Here is a 16,481-nt window from a genome sequence, read left to right on the forward strand (position 1 = left end):
TCAATCAATTTGCGATCAATCGATTTCGATCGTCCGATAATCAGCTGAGTGTATGGGCCCCTTAATTCCCCCTCATTTGTGTCTAATCACTAGTTGTAATTTGATCTCCCCCCTCTGTCACATGACTGCCTATGACAGATATGTAGATAAGCCCATTTGAAAGTACAGGCTGTAGAAAATATGTCTGCTTCCATGAATCAGGAAGTAGACAGTGCAGATTTATTTTAGGATTTGTATCAGCTGTAACAAAGAAATGTTTTTTGTTTAAAGGTTATTATGTTGTTTGGTATCTTTTAGAGCAGAGAGGATTTCTGAGTTCAGGTCCACTTTAAGCAGCCACATTCGTATTGTAAGACTTTTTGTGGCTGCAGGGCAAATTTTTTTTTGAAGTGTGCCTTCCTTAGCCTGGCAGGCTATGTAAAGTGGCGCAGGGAGCGATCATAGGTACCTGTCTGGATGCTGGATTGACTTCTCCTCCTCCACCCACAGCGGCAAAACACTCCCGATATGTCTTCTGGGTTGGGATCACATAACATGACATGATTGGGGCCCAGATGATGTTGCAGCGCTGGCCAGTGGTGGAACTACCCCTTTTCCACCACCAGGCATCGCTGCAATGCCGACACCATCATCTGGGCTCCGATAACTTCATATCATCAGAATCAATTTATTTTCGCCAAGTAAGTTTGCACCTACAAGGAATTTGTCTTGGCAGTTGCTTAACAAACACAAACAAAAACAATACAAGGACAGACAGTTAAGGACATTATAAGTATAGTGGCAGTAAGCGATGTGAGAATTGTTCATGTTTAGTTCTGTGCTGATTACTTTCAGTCCTAGCAGCTCTAACGTGGTTCAGCATTAAGTATGGCTACCGCTTGAGGAAAAAAACTGTTCCTGTGTCTAGAGGTTTTGGTAGCGATTGACCGGAATCTTACTCCTGAAGGCATGCGCTGGAAGATGGAGTGAGCTGGGTGAGAGGGGTCAGAGGCAATTTTGGATGCTCTCTTTCTGCACCTGCTAGTGTAAAGATCCTGCAGGGAAGGTAAGCTACAGCCAATTATCCTTTCCGCTGATCGGATGATGCGCTGCAGCCTCCCCTTTTCTAATGCTGAGCAGGAGCTGAACCATACAGTCATGGATGATGTTATGGTGGATTCGATGATTGGTGTAGAACTGCACCATTAGATTTTGAGGTAGGCCAAACTTTTTCAGCTGCCGCAGATGGTACATTCTCTGTTGTGCTTTCTTGACAATAGTGGCGGTGTTGTTGTCCCATTTTAAGTCGTTTGAGATCATGGACCCAAGAAACTTGAATGACTCTACTTGGGTTATTGTGGATCCATTTATGGTTAAGGGGAGGTGCTGGGGGGGGGGATCTCCTAAAGTCTATTATCATCTCCATGGTTTTGAGAGCATTTAGTTCCAAGTTGTTGCTGCTGCACCAGGAGGAAAGCTGTCCCACCTCATGCCTGTATGCAGACTCATCCCCGTTTTGAATGAGACCAACAACTGTTGTGTCGTCTGCAAACTTCAGAACCTTAACAGATGGATCTGTGGAGATGCAGTCATTGGTATAAAGTGAGTACAGCAGTGGGGAAAGCACACAGCCCTGGGGTGCACCAGTACTGACTGTCAGAGAGCTTGATGTGAGTTTACCAAGTCTAACACTCTGTCTTCTGTCGGTTAAGAAGTCGGTTATCCATTTGCAGAGGGATTTAGGTATGTGTAGCTGGGAGAGCTTGCTGTGCAGCAGTGATGGAATTATGGTATTAAATGCAGAGCTGAAATCTATAAATAAAATCCTGGTGTAGGTTCCTGGGATATCTAAATGCTGTAGTACATAATGCATACACATGTTCAGGGCATCGTCTGCGGATCTGTTAGGCCTGTAGGCAAATTGCAAAGAGTCCAGCAGGGGATCTGTGATGGATTTCAGATAAGTCATTATCAGTTTTTCAAATGCTTTCATGACCAGTGATGTCAGGGCAACAGGCCTGTAATCATTTAAACATGTAGGGTTTTTTTTTTTAATTGGTACAATAGTTGCGCTTTTAAAACAGGCAGGAACAATTGAGAGTTCTAGAGATGCTTTGAATATGTCTGTAAATACAGGCGCTAATTGGTCGGCACAGAGATTCAAGCATTTCACAGACACAGCGTCTGGTCCCATTGCTTTCCTGGTGTTTTGTTTTTTAAAGAGCGGTGCAGGGAGCAATCATAGTAACCTGTTTGAGAACTCATGTGATGTGATGGGAACTCAGGATTGCAGCGCTGTGGGTGAAGGAGAGGAGAAGCCGATCCAGCTGTCTCAAACAGGTTACTATGATTGCTCCCTGCACCGCTCTGCATGGCTGCACTAGGCAGCAAAAATACGATTTGCCGGCAGAGGTCAAAATGTGAGCAATATTTCAAAAGAGCTATTGCATTTGAAACTGCAAAAAAGTTAAGGTATCACAAAAATGACTGTGACATTGGAAAAACAGAAACATCAACAAATTTTGCAAATCCTTCTCCCAGGCTTTATTCTACCTATGGGCATATCAATGCATCAATGATTTTTGATGTTTCATGGAACCATGAAGTCTTTGTCTATAACTGTATATGTGTGAAACAGTGTTAAGGCAGAGTCACACCTCGCCTCTCTCAATATCACTTTTTGATAAATGCTATAACCCCAGTAGTTATGTCCTTTAAGTAATAGTCAATGTATTTAAGATAGAAGGAAAAGGTTTGCATATTACTAAAACAGATCTTTCTGTGTGGAATTTCAAATGGTCTATTTCTCACAAGAATGAATATAAAACTATGAGAAAACAATTGTTTTTCACCCTTAGAAAATGCAAAACATTTGTATAAACTTCAGGTCCGCTTAAATGCTTGTTTAACATGAATGTGGGTAGAATATACTGTAGGATGCAGGTGGGTTGGTACTGAACCTGCACCAACCTCTTCTACCAAATTCCTTTAAGTGAAGGAAAAGCAAAGTTATAAATGGATCCTGGTGAGAAATCAACTACAGGTGTCAGTTCAGTGCCAGTTTGCCTGCATATTATTTTCTGCCAAGATTCCTGTCAAACAAAACCTTACTGAAGATTTTTCATATACTATTCACAAAAAATAATTCTAAATTTGAGCACTATTGTTCTTAAATTCAATAGTGGTGTAATATGTGATACAGCAATTAAATATTTCCATTTTATATCTACCCCTGTCTGAAGGATATCACAGACAACACAGCAGCTCCCTAAATTGGGATGGTGCTGGAACATACAGACTACAGTGTTCCTTCCTACGGACTTCCAAAATCTCACCTATCCCTATCACATCAACAACTGCTTAGCTGTGAAAATCTGAAATGTGAAACTCCTAAGATCCTATGCTGTAAATAAACGAGCTGCATATTTGCCAATGTGCAAATATAGCCGAGGTTTACAGGGGGTAATAGTGCCATTCATAAAGCTTTTCTACAGACAGAGAGTTAGTCACGGAGAAAGGGAGAGAAATGCTATAACTATGAAAGCAAACATAACTCCAAAAGGATTATAAACAGGATACTTATTCCACTTGCCTCTGCAGGCGCTTTCAGTGTAGCACAGTGCTGTATATATTAGGACTTCCCTCTAGAACAGAGCAGGTCGGGTCCAGGGATCTTGTCTATGTACCTGACTGAATCACAAGTTTCTTCATCACAGACAGTTGCCATATTGCATTGTACCTGTAAATCTGCAAAGCAGAACTTTCCATAGAAATGTGATTTTTACACAGATGTGGATATTGTTGCCTCTTTTTAACATGACATGCTTACTCTATAATATTACTTTGTGGAGTAGATGGAGAAGAAAGATATAATATGTCATACTGTTGTTTTCCCCTAGATATTGATGAGTGCCAGAACGGCCCAGTGTGTCAGAGGAATGCAGACTGTGTTAATACACCGGGAAGCTACCGCTGTGACTGCAAACCAGGCTACAAGTTCACATCCACAGGACAATGTATTGGTGAGACATTATGTAACCTGTCTACGACTATGCTGAGCAAACTGGTCTGGAGTTCACTTCACAGCTTCATCTTCTGTAGCAATTATGAAACCAAGCCTGACTTTGTCAAGGCGCCAATAGTTGTGTCCTTTACTTTACTTTCCATTCACTGTTTTCATTTTTTTTTCTTTTGTTTTGTACATGAAAACAACTTATTGTTGACAGCAAATGTGTTCTTTTCACTCAAACAAGTAAAACAGAAATAAGGCATCTCTCTTTAGTTAGAGCTGCTTGTTAAACAAACAGCTAAATACGCAGTTTACATAAAAATATGTGAACTATTTACTTGGCTTGGAATTAGTAAGTCTGTTTGGCCAGTTTTGTGACTTAAGCAGACATTCCAAGCATTATGGCCAGTCAGGTAGGAGTACTGTTTCTTCTTTCAAGGGCCATCAGGTTAGTTATTGTCCAGTAATGAGTTAACATGCTGTGTATAAGAACATCCAATCTGTGTTCAGTTGTCTTCCAGGAGCTCTCCTTTATAGTCAACCTGTATGTAGTAAAATAAATCTGAAAAAACAGTCTGGATAGCAGGCTCCACAAACCGTTATAACATCCATTCATGGACCTGCACTACATTCCTGCAGGCCCTGCAGGTAACTGTTATAACATCCATTCATGGACCTGCACTACATTCCTGCAGGCCCTCAGTAACTGTTATAAAATTCATTCATGGACCTGCACTACATTCCTGCAGGCCCTCAGTAACTGTTATAACATCCATTCATGGACTTGCACTACATTGCTGCAGGCCCTCATTAACTGTTATAACATCCATTCATGGACCTGCACTACATTGCTGCAGGCCCTCATTACCTGTTATAACATCCATTCATGGACTTGCACTACATTCCTGCAGGCCCTCAGTAACTGTTATAACATCCATTCATGGACCAGCACTACATTGCTGCAGGCCCTCAGTAACTGTTATAACATCCATTCATGGACCAGCACTACATTGCTGCAGGCCCTCAGTAACTGTTATAACATCCATTCATGGACTTGCACTACATTGCTGCAGGCCCTGATTATCTGTTATAACATCCATTCATGGACCAGCACTACATTGCTGCAGGCCCTCAGTAACTGTTATAACATCCATTCATGGACCAGCACTACATTGCTGCAGGCCCTCATTACCTGTTATAACATCCATTCATGGACCTGCACTACATTGCTGCAGGCCCTCATTACCTGTTATAACATCCATTCATGGACCAGCACTACATTGCTGCAGGCCCTCAGTAACTGTTATAACATCCCGTCATGGACCTGCACTACATTGCTGCAGGCCCTCATTAACTGTTATAACATCCCTTCATGGACCTGCACTACATTGCTGCAGGCCCTCAGTAACTGTTATAACATCCCTTCATGGACTTGCACTACATTGCTGCAGGCCCTCATTACCTGTTGTAACATCCATTCATGGACCAGCACTACATTCCTATGGCTCTCATTAAGTGTTATAACATGCATTCATGGACTAGCACTACATTGCTGCAGGCCCTCATTACCTCTTATAACATCCATTCATGGACCTGCACTATATTCCTGCAGGCCCTCATTACCTGTTATAACATCCATTTATGGACCTGCACTACATTGCTGCAGGCCCTCATTACCTGTTATAACATCCATTCATGAACCTGCACTACATTGCTGCAGGCTCTCATTAACTGTTATAACATCCATTCATGGACAAGCACTACATTGCTGCAGGCCCTCAGTAACTGTTATAACATCTATTCATGGACCAGCACTACATTGCTGCAGGCCCTCAGTAACTGTTATAACATTCATTCATGGACCAGCACTACATTGCTGCAGGCCCTCATTACCTGTTATAACATCCATTCATGGATCTGCACTACATTGCTGCAGGCCCTCAGTAACTGTTATAACATCCATTCATGGACAAGCACTACATTGCTGCAGGCCCTCAGTAACTGTTATAACATCCATTCATGGACCAGCACTACATTGCTGCAGGCCCTCATTACCTGTTATAACATCCATTCATGGACCTGCACTACATTGCTGCAGGCCCTCATTACCTGTTATAACATCCATTCATGGACCAGCACTACATTGCTGCAGGCCCTCAGTAACTGTTATAACATCCCGTCATGGACCTGCACTACATTGCTGCAGGCCCTCATTAACTGTTATAACATCCCTTCATGGACCTGCACTACATTGCTGCAGGCCCTCAGTAACTGTTATAACATCCCTTCATGGACTTGCACTACATTGCTGCAGGCCCTCATTACCTGTTGTAACATCCATTCATGGACCAGCACTACATTCCTGCAGGCTCTCATTAACTGTTATAACATGCATTCATGGACTAGCACTACATTGCTGCAGGCCCTCATTACCTCTTATAACATCCATTCATGGACCTGCACTATATTCCTGCAGGCCCTCATTACCTGTTATAACATCCATTTATGGACCTGCACTACATTGCTGCAGGCCCTCATTACCTGTTATAACATCCATTCATGAACCTGCACTACATTGCTGCAGGCTCTCATTAACTGTTATAACATCCATTCATGGACAAGCACTACATTGCTGCAGGCCCTCAGTAACTGTTATAACATCCATTCATGGACCAGCACTACATTGCTGCAGGCCCTCAGTAACTGTTAAAACATCCATTCATGGACCAGCACTACATTGCTGCAGGCCCTCAGTAACTGTTATAACATCCATTCATGGACCAGCACTACATTCCTGCAGGCTTTCATTAACTGTTATAACAAGCATTCATGGACTAGCACTACATTGCTGCAGGTCCTCATTACCTGTTATAACATCCATTCATGGACCTGCACTACATTGCTGCAGGCCCTCATTACCTGTTATAACATCAATTTATGGACCTGCACTACATTGCTGCAGGCCCTCATTACCTGTTGTAACATCAATTTATGGACCTGCACTACATTGCTGCAGGCCCTCATTACCTGTTATAACATCCATTTATGGACCTGCACTACATTGCTGCAGGCCCTCATTACCTGTTATAACATCCATTCATGGACCTGCACTACAATGCTGCAGGCCCTCATTACCTGTTATAACATCCATTCATGGACTCGCACTACATTGCTGCAGGCCCTCATTACCTGTTATATCATCCATTTATGGACCTGCACTACATTCCTGCAGGCCCTCAGCAACTGTTATAACATCTATTCATGGACCTGCACTACAATACTGCAGGCCCTCATTACCTGTTATAACATCCATTCATGGACTCGCACTACATTGCTGCAGGCCCTCATTACCTGTTATATCATCCATTTATGGACCTGCACTACATTGCTGCAGGCTCTCATTAAAGAGAGTCTGAAGCGAGAATAAATTTAGCTTCAGACCTCATAAATAGCAGGGGCACGTGTGCCCCTGCTAAAACGCCGCTATAGCGCGGCTTAACGGGGGTCCCTTCACCCCCAAATCCCCCTCGATACACCCGGGGAGCGCTTCCTGGTTGGGGCAGGGCTAACCGCCGCAGCCCTGCCCCACGCGCGTCTGTCAGCGCGTATCTCCGCCTCTCCCCCGCCCCTCTCAGTCTTCCTTCACTGAGAGGGGCGGGGGAGAGGCAGCGATGCGCCGCTGACAGACGCGACTGGAGGCAGGGCTGCAGCCGTTAGCCCTGCCTCCAGGAAGGGAAATTCTGCGACCTTTCTACGACACACTTTTGCGGGGGGTGGGTTGGGGGTGAAGGGACCCCCGTTTAGCCGCGGGATAGCGGCGTTTTAGCAGGGGCACACGTGCCCCTGCTATTTATGAGCTCTGAAGCGAGATTTATTCTCGCTTCAGAGTCTCTTTAACTGTTATAACATCCATTTATGGACCTGCACTACATTGCTGCAGGCTCTCATTACCTGTTATAACATCCATTTATGGACCTGCACTACATTGTTGCAGGCTCTCATTACCTGTTATAACATCCATTTATGGACCTGCACTACATTGCTGCAGGCTCTCATTAACTGTTATAACATTCATTTATGGACCTGCACTACATTGCTGCAGGCTCTCATTAATTCGCAAATACAAATGTATTCCTTGGCTGCTATTTGTATTGGCACTAGAAACACACAATAACTCCTGTGGCTTAAGTCACACAGCAAGAAAAATCAGAAATGTATAGTAACTGCAATTTGATAGCATTATACCTGCTCACAGATTTGCTTTAAAGCAGAAAGTTTTGAGTAAGAATGATACTGTTTGCTCGCGAACTAAACAGACTAAAGAGCAAGTTTTCAATATAATACATATCTTCTCTAGACTACCATCCTGTGTACTAGATTTAATCGTAAAAGGACATCAGAAAGATGGCCACCTTAAATCCCTAAAACCCTTCCTCTATTGCAAATGCAGCCCCCCATTTCAAAGTAAGTGTACCCCCCTTGCTCCCACTACCTCAACTGTGGCCAGCATATCTCACCTCCATAGGAATTGTTGTTTCTTTAATTGCCCCCCCCCCCCCCCCCCCCTCCATAATAAGTGTAACCACCATAGCCCCACTCCTCACCCACCAAATAATAAATATAGCTACATGCTCTCCACAGACACCAAAAAGCATGTGCTGCCACTGCCAATAGCAGATTCCCTCGTCCTCTCTATATGCAGGATAGTGCAGCAGAGCAGAGAGATTATTTATCTGCTCCAGTGCCAGATCCATTATGTGACACATAAGAACATCAGGAGCCATACAGCATTGTATAGCTGCAGCAGGCTGTGAAGAGGACTCATGATGGTGCTCTGCAATTTAGGGGTGGAGAGTGGGAAAGGGGGAGCTCTGGCTGAGGCCCACATATTCGCTAGTATAATACCTAATATTTATTTTACCATAAGATATGTAGGCAGCAGATGAAGAGCAATTGTGGTGATCAACCCATAAATAATGTAAGCTTTTATCTGTCTACATCTGTTGCTAATACTCATTACACTGATGTCAGACATGGCTTGAATGAATATGAACTAACATAGAGATAGCTTGTAGGGTCACAGTATGACCTGCATTTGTCATTCTAACAATGCAGTTTATAATAATGAACTTTTCTTCTCAGTTAGTGATCTATAAAAGGTTCACATTAGGTGGTCCTTGGTTTCGTCAGATAATATGTTTCTTATTAAATAGCAGGCCCTGGACACTTCTGCAGCCTGAACTGAGCTGACATTATTGGTAGATTTATTATTGTACAGGCCGATCTCCTCTTTCGCGGCCGTGTACAGACACAGATTAAGCTCCAATAGACCATTACTGCTGGCGCCAGTTTTCCCTTACCTGGCCAGAAGAGCACTTTCTATCTTAGAGATACGCTGGGATTCTTTTCCAGAACGCTAAACAATGATTCAGGCATAACCGGGTTCAAGAACTCACAATGCAGTGATAGCCATCTTATAAAGTCACGAGAGAAAAGCTGCTATCAACACGAAAGAAAATTGCAGTATGTTGCATGAAGGATGTACCTCATTTCACTTACTGTTCCAAGTGTCTACAAGAAAGTTACTTTATTTTTCCAACTCCACCCCCCTGTACGAGGAAGTCTACTGTTCCTGCTTTTTCTCCTGTGCTATTTGGAAGTCTTTTTGTCAGTGGGGTGTTGATACATACTTGGTTGGAAGAACAGTGGGGTGATTGTGTCAAGTTGTTTATGGTTTCTCTTAAAACTGCTATTGTAAGTTGCTTACTGGAACAGGAAAGCTGATGAGATATCAGATATAAAGAACAATATCGCTAATCACATTGGCAGGCCATAGACTTTCCTGACATTCACTACACATTCACTAGATAACTGTAAAAGGAAGCAAGCCTGCCTTGCTCTTGGCAGGTTTCAAACATTACAGGAAACATGGGCTATGGAATACCCTGATGATGTGAAATGTTGTGATGCTTATGCATACGACTGACAGACTGTCTATAAAATGCAATATAGCAACTTGGGTTTTCAAAGAAGAACTGCAGCAGCATATAGTAGTAGAATGCAGTAAATTATTCAGGATACCCACTTTTACGTTAATTATCCAGGTTTCAGCATCACTTCCTATAGCTATATATTGTTGTATAGTGGTAAGGAACCCCCTCCCTCTCGCTGAGGCTTGGCCTAGGCTATTTATTATGCAGGATACTCCTCCCCAGAGCATTCTGGGAGACCAGAGATCTTTTCAACTGACTTTTGAATGCTCATTAAACAAAAAAAGATGTTGCTACCTGTGATCAATTTCGGAATGTAAATTGGGTTGAGGAAAGAATTTACAGTGTAGCACTGCAAAATGTATGCCAGACAACCCTGTTGTCTAGTATCACTTGATATATTGTTTGACCTGTTACATGTGAAAGGCATACCCCAGCTCGTCAAATGGATGTACAGAGGCGCCAAAAGGATAAAATATGCTAAAATGTTTAAAATATTCGGGTGGCGGTGGTGGGCCGACCACTCCCAAATAGACACGATGCTGTAGTTTAAACTCAAGACAATTTATTTACATACTCCAAGAACAATGTCGCAGCGCGTTTCACGGGCACAATCCCGCTTCATCAGGCATTAAACAAGCGGAGTATCACACAGCTAGTGGTCCGGTATACGCTTGGCTACAGAGGTGCCAAGCGTATACCGGACCACTAGCTGTGTGATACTCCGCTTGTCTAATGCCTGATGAAGCGGGATTGTGCCCGTGAAACGCATTGCGACATTGTTCTTGGAGTATGTAAATAAATTGTCTTGCGTTTAAACGACAGCATCGTGTCTATTTGGAAGTGGTCGGCCCACCACCGCCACCCGAATATTTTAAACATTTTAGCATATTTTATCCTTTTGGCGCCTCTGTACATCCATTTGTCAAGATATCCACCCTGGGTGGAAGGGTGATACACCCTCTTTTTCCTTCTTCAGAGAGCTATATCTTACTCCTGAGTGGGGACAGGTCTAATCTCCCCACCTGCATATACAGTGGTTGCCTAAGTGGTAACCCTTGTTTGTGAGTATATTACTTACTTATCACCATTCCTACTTGTTCCAATACATACTACACCATATCGGGCTCTCGGTATCTCTCTTTTATACCCCAGCTCGTGTTATTATTTCACTGTCCCCCTCATAAAAAAGGGCATGTTTCTGGTACTGCCACAATCATCCACTAATAAGTAGCAAAAGAAAGACATGGCACTCAGGAGCTGTGTGCAGCAACAAGCTGTATTGTAGCAGACGGTAGCACCTGCTCAATACAGCTTGTTGCTGCACACAGCTCCTGAGTGCTATGTCTTTCTTTCGCTACTTGTCTATGGAAAATGCAGGTGTGGTGTACCTGCTAGATGCTGAGCACCGGCTGGACGGTTTAATATTGTTTTTCTCCCCGAGGTGAGAAGGTCCTTTTGCTGTTATCATCCACTAATAGGTCACCCAAAATACCCCAAATTATTATCCACGGTTTAGGTGTCTAGCTTTGTCCTTATCATGGTATACTGATAAAGGTTATACATTTATAAGCAAAGCCATATAATTTACTTGCTTGTCACTTTAAACCCCAATAGCTAACCTGAGATATTTTTACACGATGGGTCTCCTTACTTTTCAAAGAACTTTTTTGAACACATATTTTATTCCAAAATGCTAGAGAACATGAGGAGAGGCTGCTTTACCTGTTTTTACAAAATCTATCATTAGAAAAATCAAGATGTGGAAAAATTAGCAGCATACTGTTTATGCTGTGATGACATTCACGTTTTCCTTGTTGAAAGCTGAGGAAGAGCATGTTTATCTGATTGAGGAAGTGATTATTGTTTACTGAGGGGAAATATAACATCCTCTGACAAATCATACCCACCTGTTCAACTTTTCACCACTTTCATTGTGTTGAATAATGAGTGTTTCATCCAGATCAAAAGAGACATCGAATTGCAGTGCATGTGTTTTTATGTGGCCTCATCAACACAAATGTATTTATCTTTCCACTTCTTTTTATTTCTTTGTAGATCGCAATGAGTGCCTGGAAATTCCAAATGTCTGCAGCCATGGAGAGTGTCATGATAAAGTTGGAGGATATTACTGTACTTGTCATCCTGGATTTAAACCAAATGAAGATCAGACTATGTGTCTGGGTGGGTAATAAGAAACTCTGGTTCCCACTATATTTATCTAGTATTTATTGTGATATAAAAGTAAAATTTTATGTGACAAAGATTAAAATATGTATGTGCAAAGGGCCATTAAAGCAAGCTTTCCCCGCGTATTTGGCCATTTGGCTGGTTCCGGGTCTGCGCTGCACCTCCGGCTGTCTGGGATGTACATCAACACCGTTATATTGCTCTTCTCTGTGCCAAGGCTCTTTCCTGCGTATTTTGTCACCGTAGTATCAGTGGGCATGATGCCTATACCTGGGGGTTTGTATTGGGCACCACAGTGTCCAGAAAAAACCCTAACCAGCCAGTAGTGATATATTGTATCATGGAGAACCGAACCGAAGAGCTGGTGTTGGCAAAGCTTGTAGCATATCAGACATGTAAAGCATTTGATGTGCTTCAAATAATTCTAGATTTCAGCAAAACAATTCCACAGCATTGTCAACAAATGGACCACACAGGACCCGGGAACATAAATCCTCCAACACAAATGAGAGCCTTTGGGGTCAATTTGTTTCTTGTTGAAAACAGCATTTCACTATTGTGATATACATTCTGAGCTTATTTCTTACTTCCCAAGCTGAAAACAACAATTTAGATGTCTTTACATATTTCCCCATTTAGTTATAGAGTGAGGTTCATGCAGAAGAATCTAACAATAGCTTACTGTATTTTGTAACAGCCTAGAGTGAATAGATTAAGAAGACCAGTTAAACCTCTACTTGATTTTAAAGTTTTTAAACTTTTGCTTCACTGTACAACTCCAAGACTTGGTGGTCACTGCTGGTCATATGATACCACATATCCACCAATTCCAAACTCAAGTAGAGTCCCAGCATTGCATAAGAGACAAGCAGACACAGCTGTATAAACCAACACCGATCCCTACAGTGCTGTATAAAATTATAGCCATTAACTGTTATAATAAGAAACACACCATAAAACAATCATTCAGCAGTACAGCGTACTTCATCATCGAGACACAAACTCGCAGTCTACTCATCAGTGAGTCCTACAGATTTACTATTTCCTTTCCTCTGCAGATATCAATGAATGTGAACGAGATCCTTGTGGCAACGGGACATGTCGAAATACAATTGGATCTTACAACTGTCGCTGTCATGATGGCTTCATACTGTCACACAATAACGACTGCATAGGTAAGAGAATAGCAGCTAGGTGTGTATATTAGTTATCATTAATTAAGCTGCTTATATTAGTTATCATCAGAGTATTGTGGTGGATGAAATACAGAAACAGAGAAAGAGCTCTATTCTTATTGAAATAGTTAATTTTTGCACAGGGTAGAGCAGTCTCCATGGTCTTCACAGGAAGAGCTCTCCTCTTTCGTCTAGTCTAGCCAATATTTCTTTTTGCCTACACAGAACACTATTATTTCTTTGAAGATCATCCAAATGTTAATTAGAAGGAAGTGACCCATTCTATTGTTTTTGGATAATATAATTCTCTTGACACAAACGATTATGACAAACCGGCTTTCACATTTTTGTGGTTTATAAGCGATTTCCCTATTTTTGTGGTTACAGTCAGAACACATTTCCACTCAAGGTTCTGATTTTTAGCAAAACATAGCCGTTACGCACAAAGGGAAAATGGTGTTATGGTTAAAAAAAAAAGTTTTCTTTTCACAGCATGTAAAGTTTTCATGAAATATTGCCTGATTTATTGCTAAGATAATATTGTGCTTGGTGCTAGCCGATGTCCTGATAATAGAATTATGGAGAGCCTGCTGGCGTGTTGAGTGTTCCTGTAGATCTTTCAGCACATGTGATATGTTTTATGTTCTTCCTACAGACATCGATGAATGTGCCACACTCAATGGCCAGTTGTGTAGAAATGGTCAATGTGTCAACGTTATCGGGTCCTTCCAGTGCATCTGTAATGAGGGTTATGAAATGACATCTGATGGAAGAACATGTCTTGGTAAGTTCAGAATTGCCAACAGAATTATTCATTACTTTACTGTAGATGGAACTTAACTTTCCAAATCGAATTGCTCCCCAGGGAATCAGACATCTGTTATAGGAGTCTAAAGGCTCATACACACGTCCAACTTATTGCACAACCAACCGCACAGCATGACCAAACACAGAACAAGTTGTTTACCTGACAAGTATGTACACACTGTGAAGTTTAGAGGGGTTGCAGCCAGCACACAGTACACTGTTGTATAAAACAAAAGTCTGTTTATTTGCAGCAGTAACATAAACAGCTTTACTTCAGCATAACTTGGAAAGTACATGGAAGCTTACTTCAGCTTTGTAGTCCATAGAAGTAGTAAAAGTCCAGCTCAATCAAATTCAGTTCATTTCCTAAAGCCAAATCCATACAAACAGCAGTCCAAAGTATGGGTTGGCTTCCAGCACTGTCTCCAAACAGACTTGTCAGGAGCTCAGCAGCACACATGCTCCTCCACATCAACTCCACCAAGACTGCCTGTGAGCTGCTTCCTGATATGCAAATTTTGGTAGAGCTTGCTTCTGTTCCACAGAAAGCCAGGTTTGTACCTGGGTAGAATGGGAAGGCCCATCCTTCCTTACCTCCCATTCCAGGAGTCCGGCCCTGGAAAAGAAAAGAACAGAGGCAGCAACTGGCTTGCTGCCAAACACTACCCGGACTCCTTCCCAGGTACACATATAGTTTTAAAGGGACCACAGTCCAAATAGTGGGGAAATATATCTCCTGTCCAGCACCCAGCCCCAATGACCTCTACAACACACACAAACCAACTAGCCAACTCACTTAAATACTATGCATGCAAGCTAAATGACAAACTGCACAACATGTCCGCACTCAAAAACAACAAAGTTGTTCAAAAGACTTGGGGTGCATACACACATCAGACCATAGTCTTTGGAAAATGAAAGATCACTGACCAATTTTACCCCCTTCCATGTAGTATGAGAGCCATACTCTACACAGTCTATTCTATGGAGCCTAACTCCCCATCAGATAGAAATCTTTGCAAGATGCTGCACACACAGATGCTGTACACATTCAAAAGATCAGTATCTGCAAAAGATCTGTTCCTGCAAAATGCATTCATAGTCTATGATATCTGCAGATCCTCATACACACCTTGTTTAACAGACATTCTTCTGCAGATCAGATCCACCAGGATGGATCTTCAGATCTGCAGATGATTGTCTGATCTGCAGATGAATGTCTGTTAAACAAGGTGTGTATGAGGATCTGCAGATATCATAGACTATGAATGCATTTTGCAGGAACGGATGTTTTGCAGGAACAGATCTTTTGCAGATACTGATCTTTTGAATGTCTACAGCATCTTTGTGTGCAGCATCTTGCAAAGATTTCTGTCTGATGGGGAGTTCAGCTCCATAGAATAGACTGTGTAGGTATGGCTCTCATACTACATGGAAGGGGGTAAAATTGGTCTGTGATCTTTCATTTTCCAAAGACTGATGTGTGAATGCACCTTTATACACACGTTCCAACCTGCATAGTAGTCGGGCAGGTTGATCTAAAGGTTGTATCTGGCAAACAACCTATTATCATTTGGTTATCTGATTGTTTGCCAGCCATACACATGCCCATCTTGTCTTCCAACAGACAAGTTTGGAAGATAGTTGGACAGATTGTTGGTACGTGTGTATGAGCCTTTTAAATTCTGCAGCCTTTCTAAATTCTAAAACCATCTCAAATAACTCTAGTATATCCTTGTATTTGAAAAGACTGGAGGAGTGGGGATGAGACATACAGTTGCAGACAATGGCAGCACAGATATAGCAGTGATAATTATTATGGCCTTCAATTAACGGCTCTTGATCCAGCCCTCCAGAGAGAGGTTCAAGAATTTGAACAGCAATAACAGCACAAAGCATGCATCAAGACATATCTTTATAATGATGAGCAAAACTTTGGCCTGCTTACCAACAGTTTTAAGGAAAATACCTTAATATTTATGCCTTTTTTAAAGGCGGGACTTAAAACATTTTTATTGCCGTGACTTTATGCAACACTGATTACTTTATTGAACTCTCGCTTTTCTTTCATGTAAGTGCTTTTTGTAGAGATTTTAGCTGTGTTTTCCACAGTGATTTCTGGTGATTTTAAAGCACCTTTGCATTTAATGCTAAAGATTTGTACAGTGATTGCGGTTTCCTTTTTTTTTTTAATTGGTTCTGGACAGTAAAACGCTACAAAATAGCTTTGTATAAGTGATTGAAAAGCAATTTTGCAGCAATCCTATACTTTGTATTGGAGCACAATCGCTCCAAAAATGCTGCAGGACCCAAGATTGCATTGTGGGAAAA

The 16,481-nt window shown here is 42.0% G+C and overlaps 1 protein-coding gene across 2 annotated transcripts in view; it reads left to right on the plus strand.

Annotated features, from left to right (window-relative positions):
- Window positions 1-16,481, plus strand: part of FBN1 (fibrillin 1) — a 291,197-nt gene that overhangs the window by 241,053 nt on the left and 33,663 nt on the right. For both annotated transcript variants that reach the window (XM_068275426.1, XM_068275425.1), the window contains 4 exons: window positions 3,879-4,001; window positions 12,037-12,162; window positions 13,227-13,343; window positions 13,999-14,127. In XM_068275426.1, coding sequence (XP_068131527.1) covers window positions 3,879-4,001; window positions 12,037-12,162; window positions 13,227-13,343; window positions 13,999-14,127 — 495 coding nt within the window. The remainder of the gene's footprint in view (window positions 1-3,878; window positions 4,002-12,036; window positions 12,163-13,226; window positions 13,344-13,998; window positions 14,128-16,481) is intronic.

Source organism: Hyperolius riggenbachi, chromosome 3 (genome assembly GCF_040937935.1).
Source record: "Hyperolius riggenbachi isolate aHypRig1 chromosome 3, aHypRig1.pri, whole genome shotgun sequence".
Taxonomy (NCBI): domain Eukaryota; kingdom Metazoa; phylum Chordata; class Amphibia; order Anura; family Hyperoliidae; genus Hyperolius; species Hyperolius riggenbachi.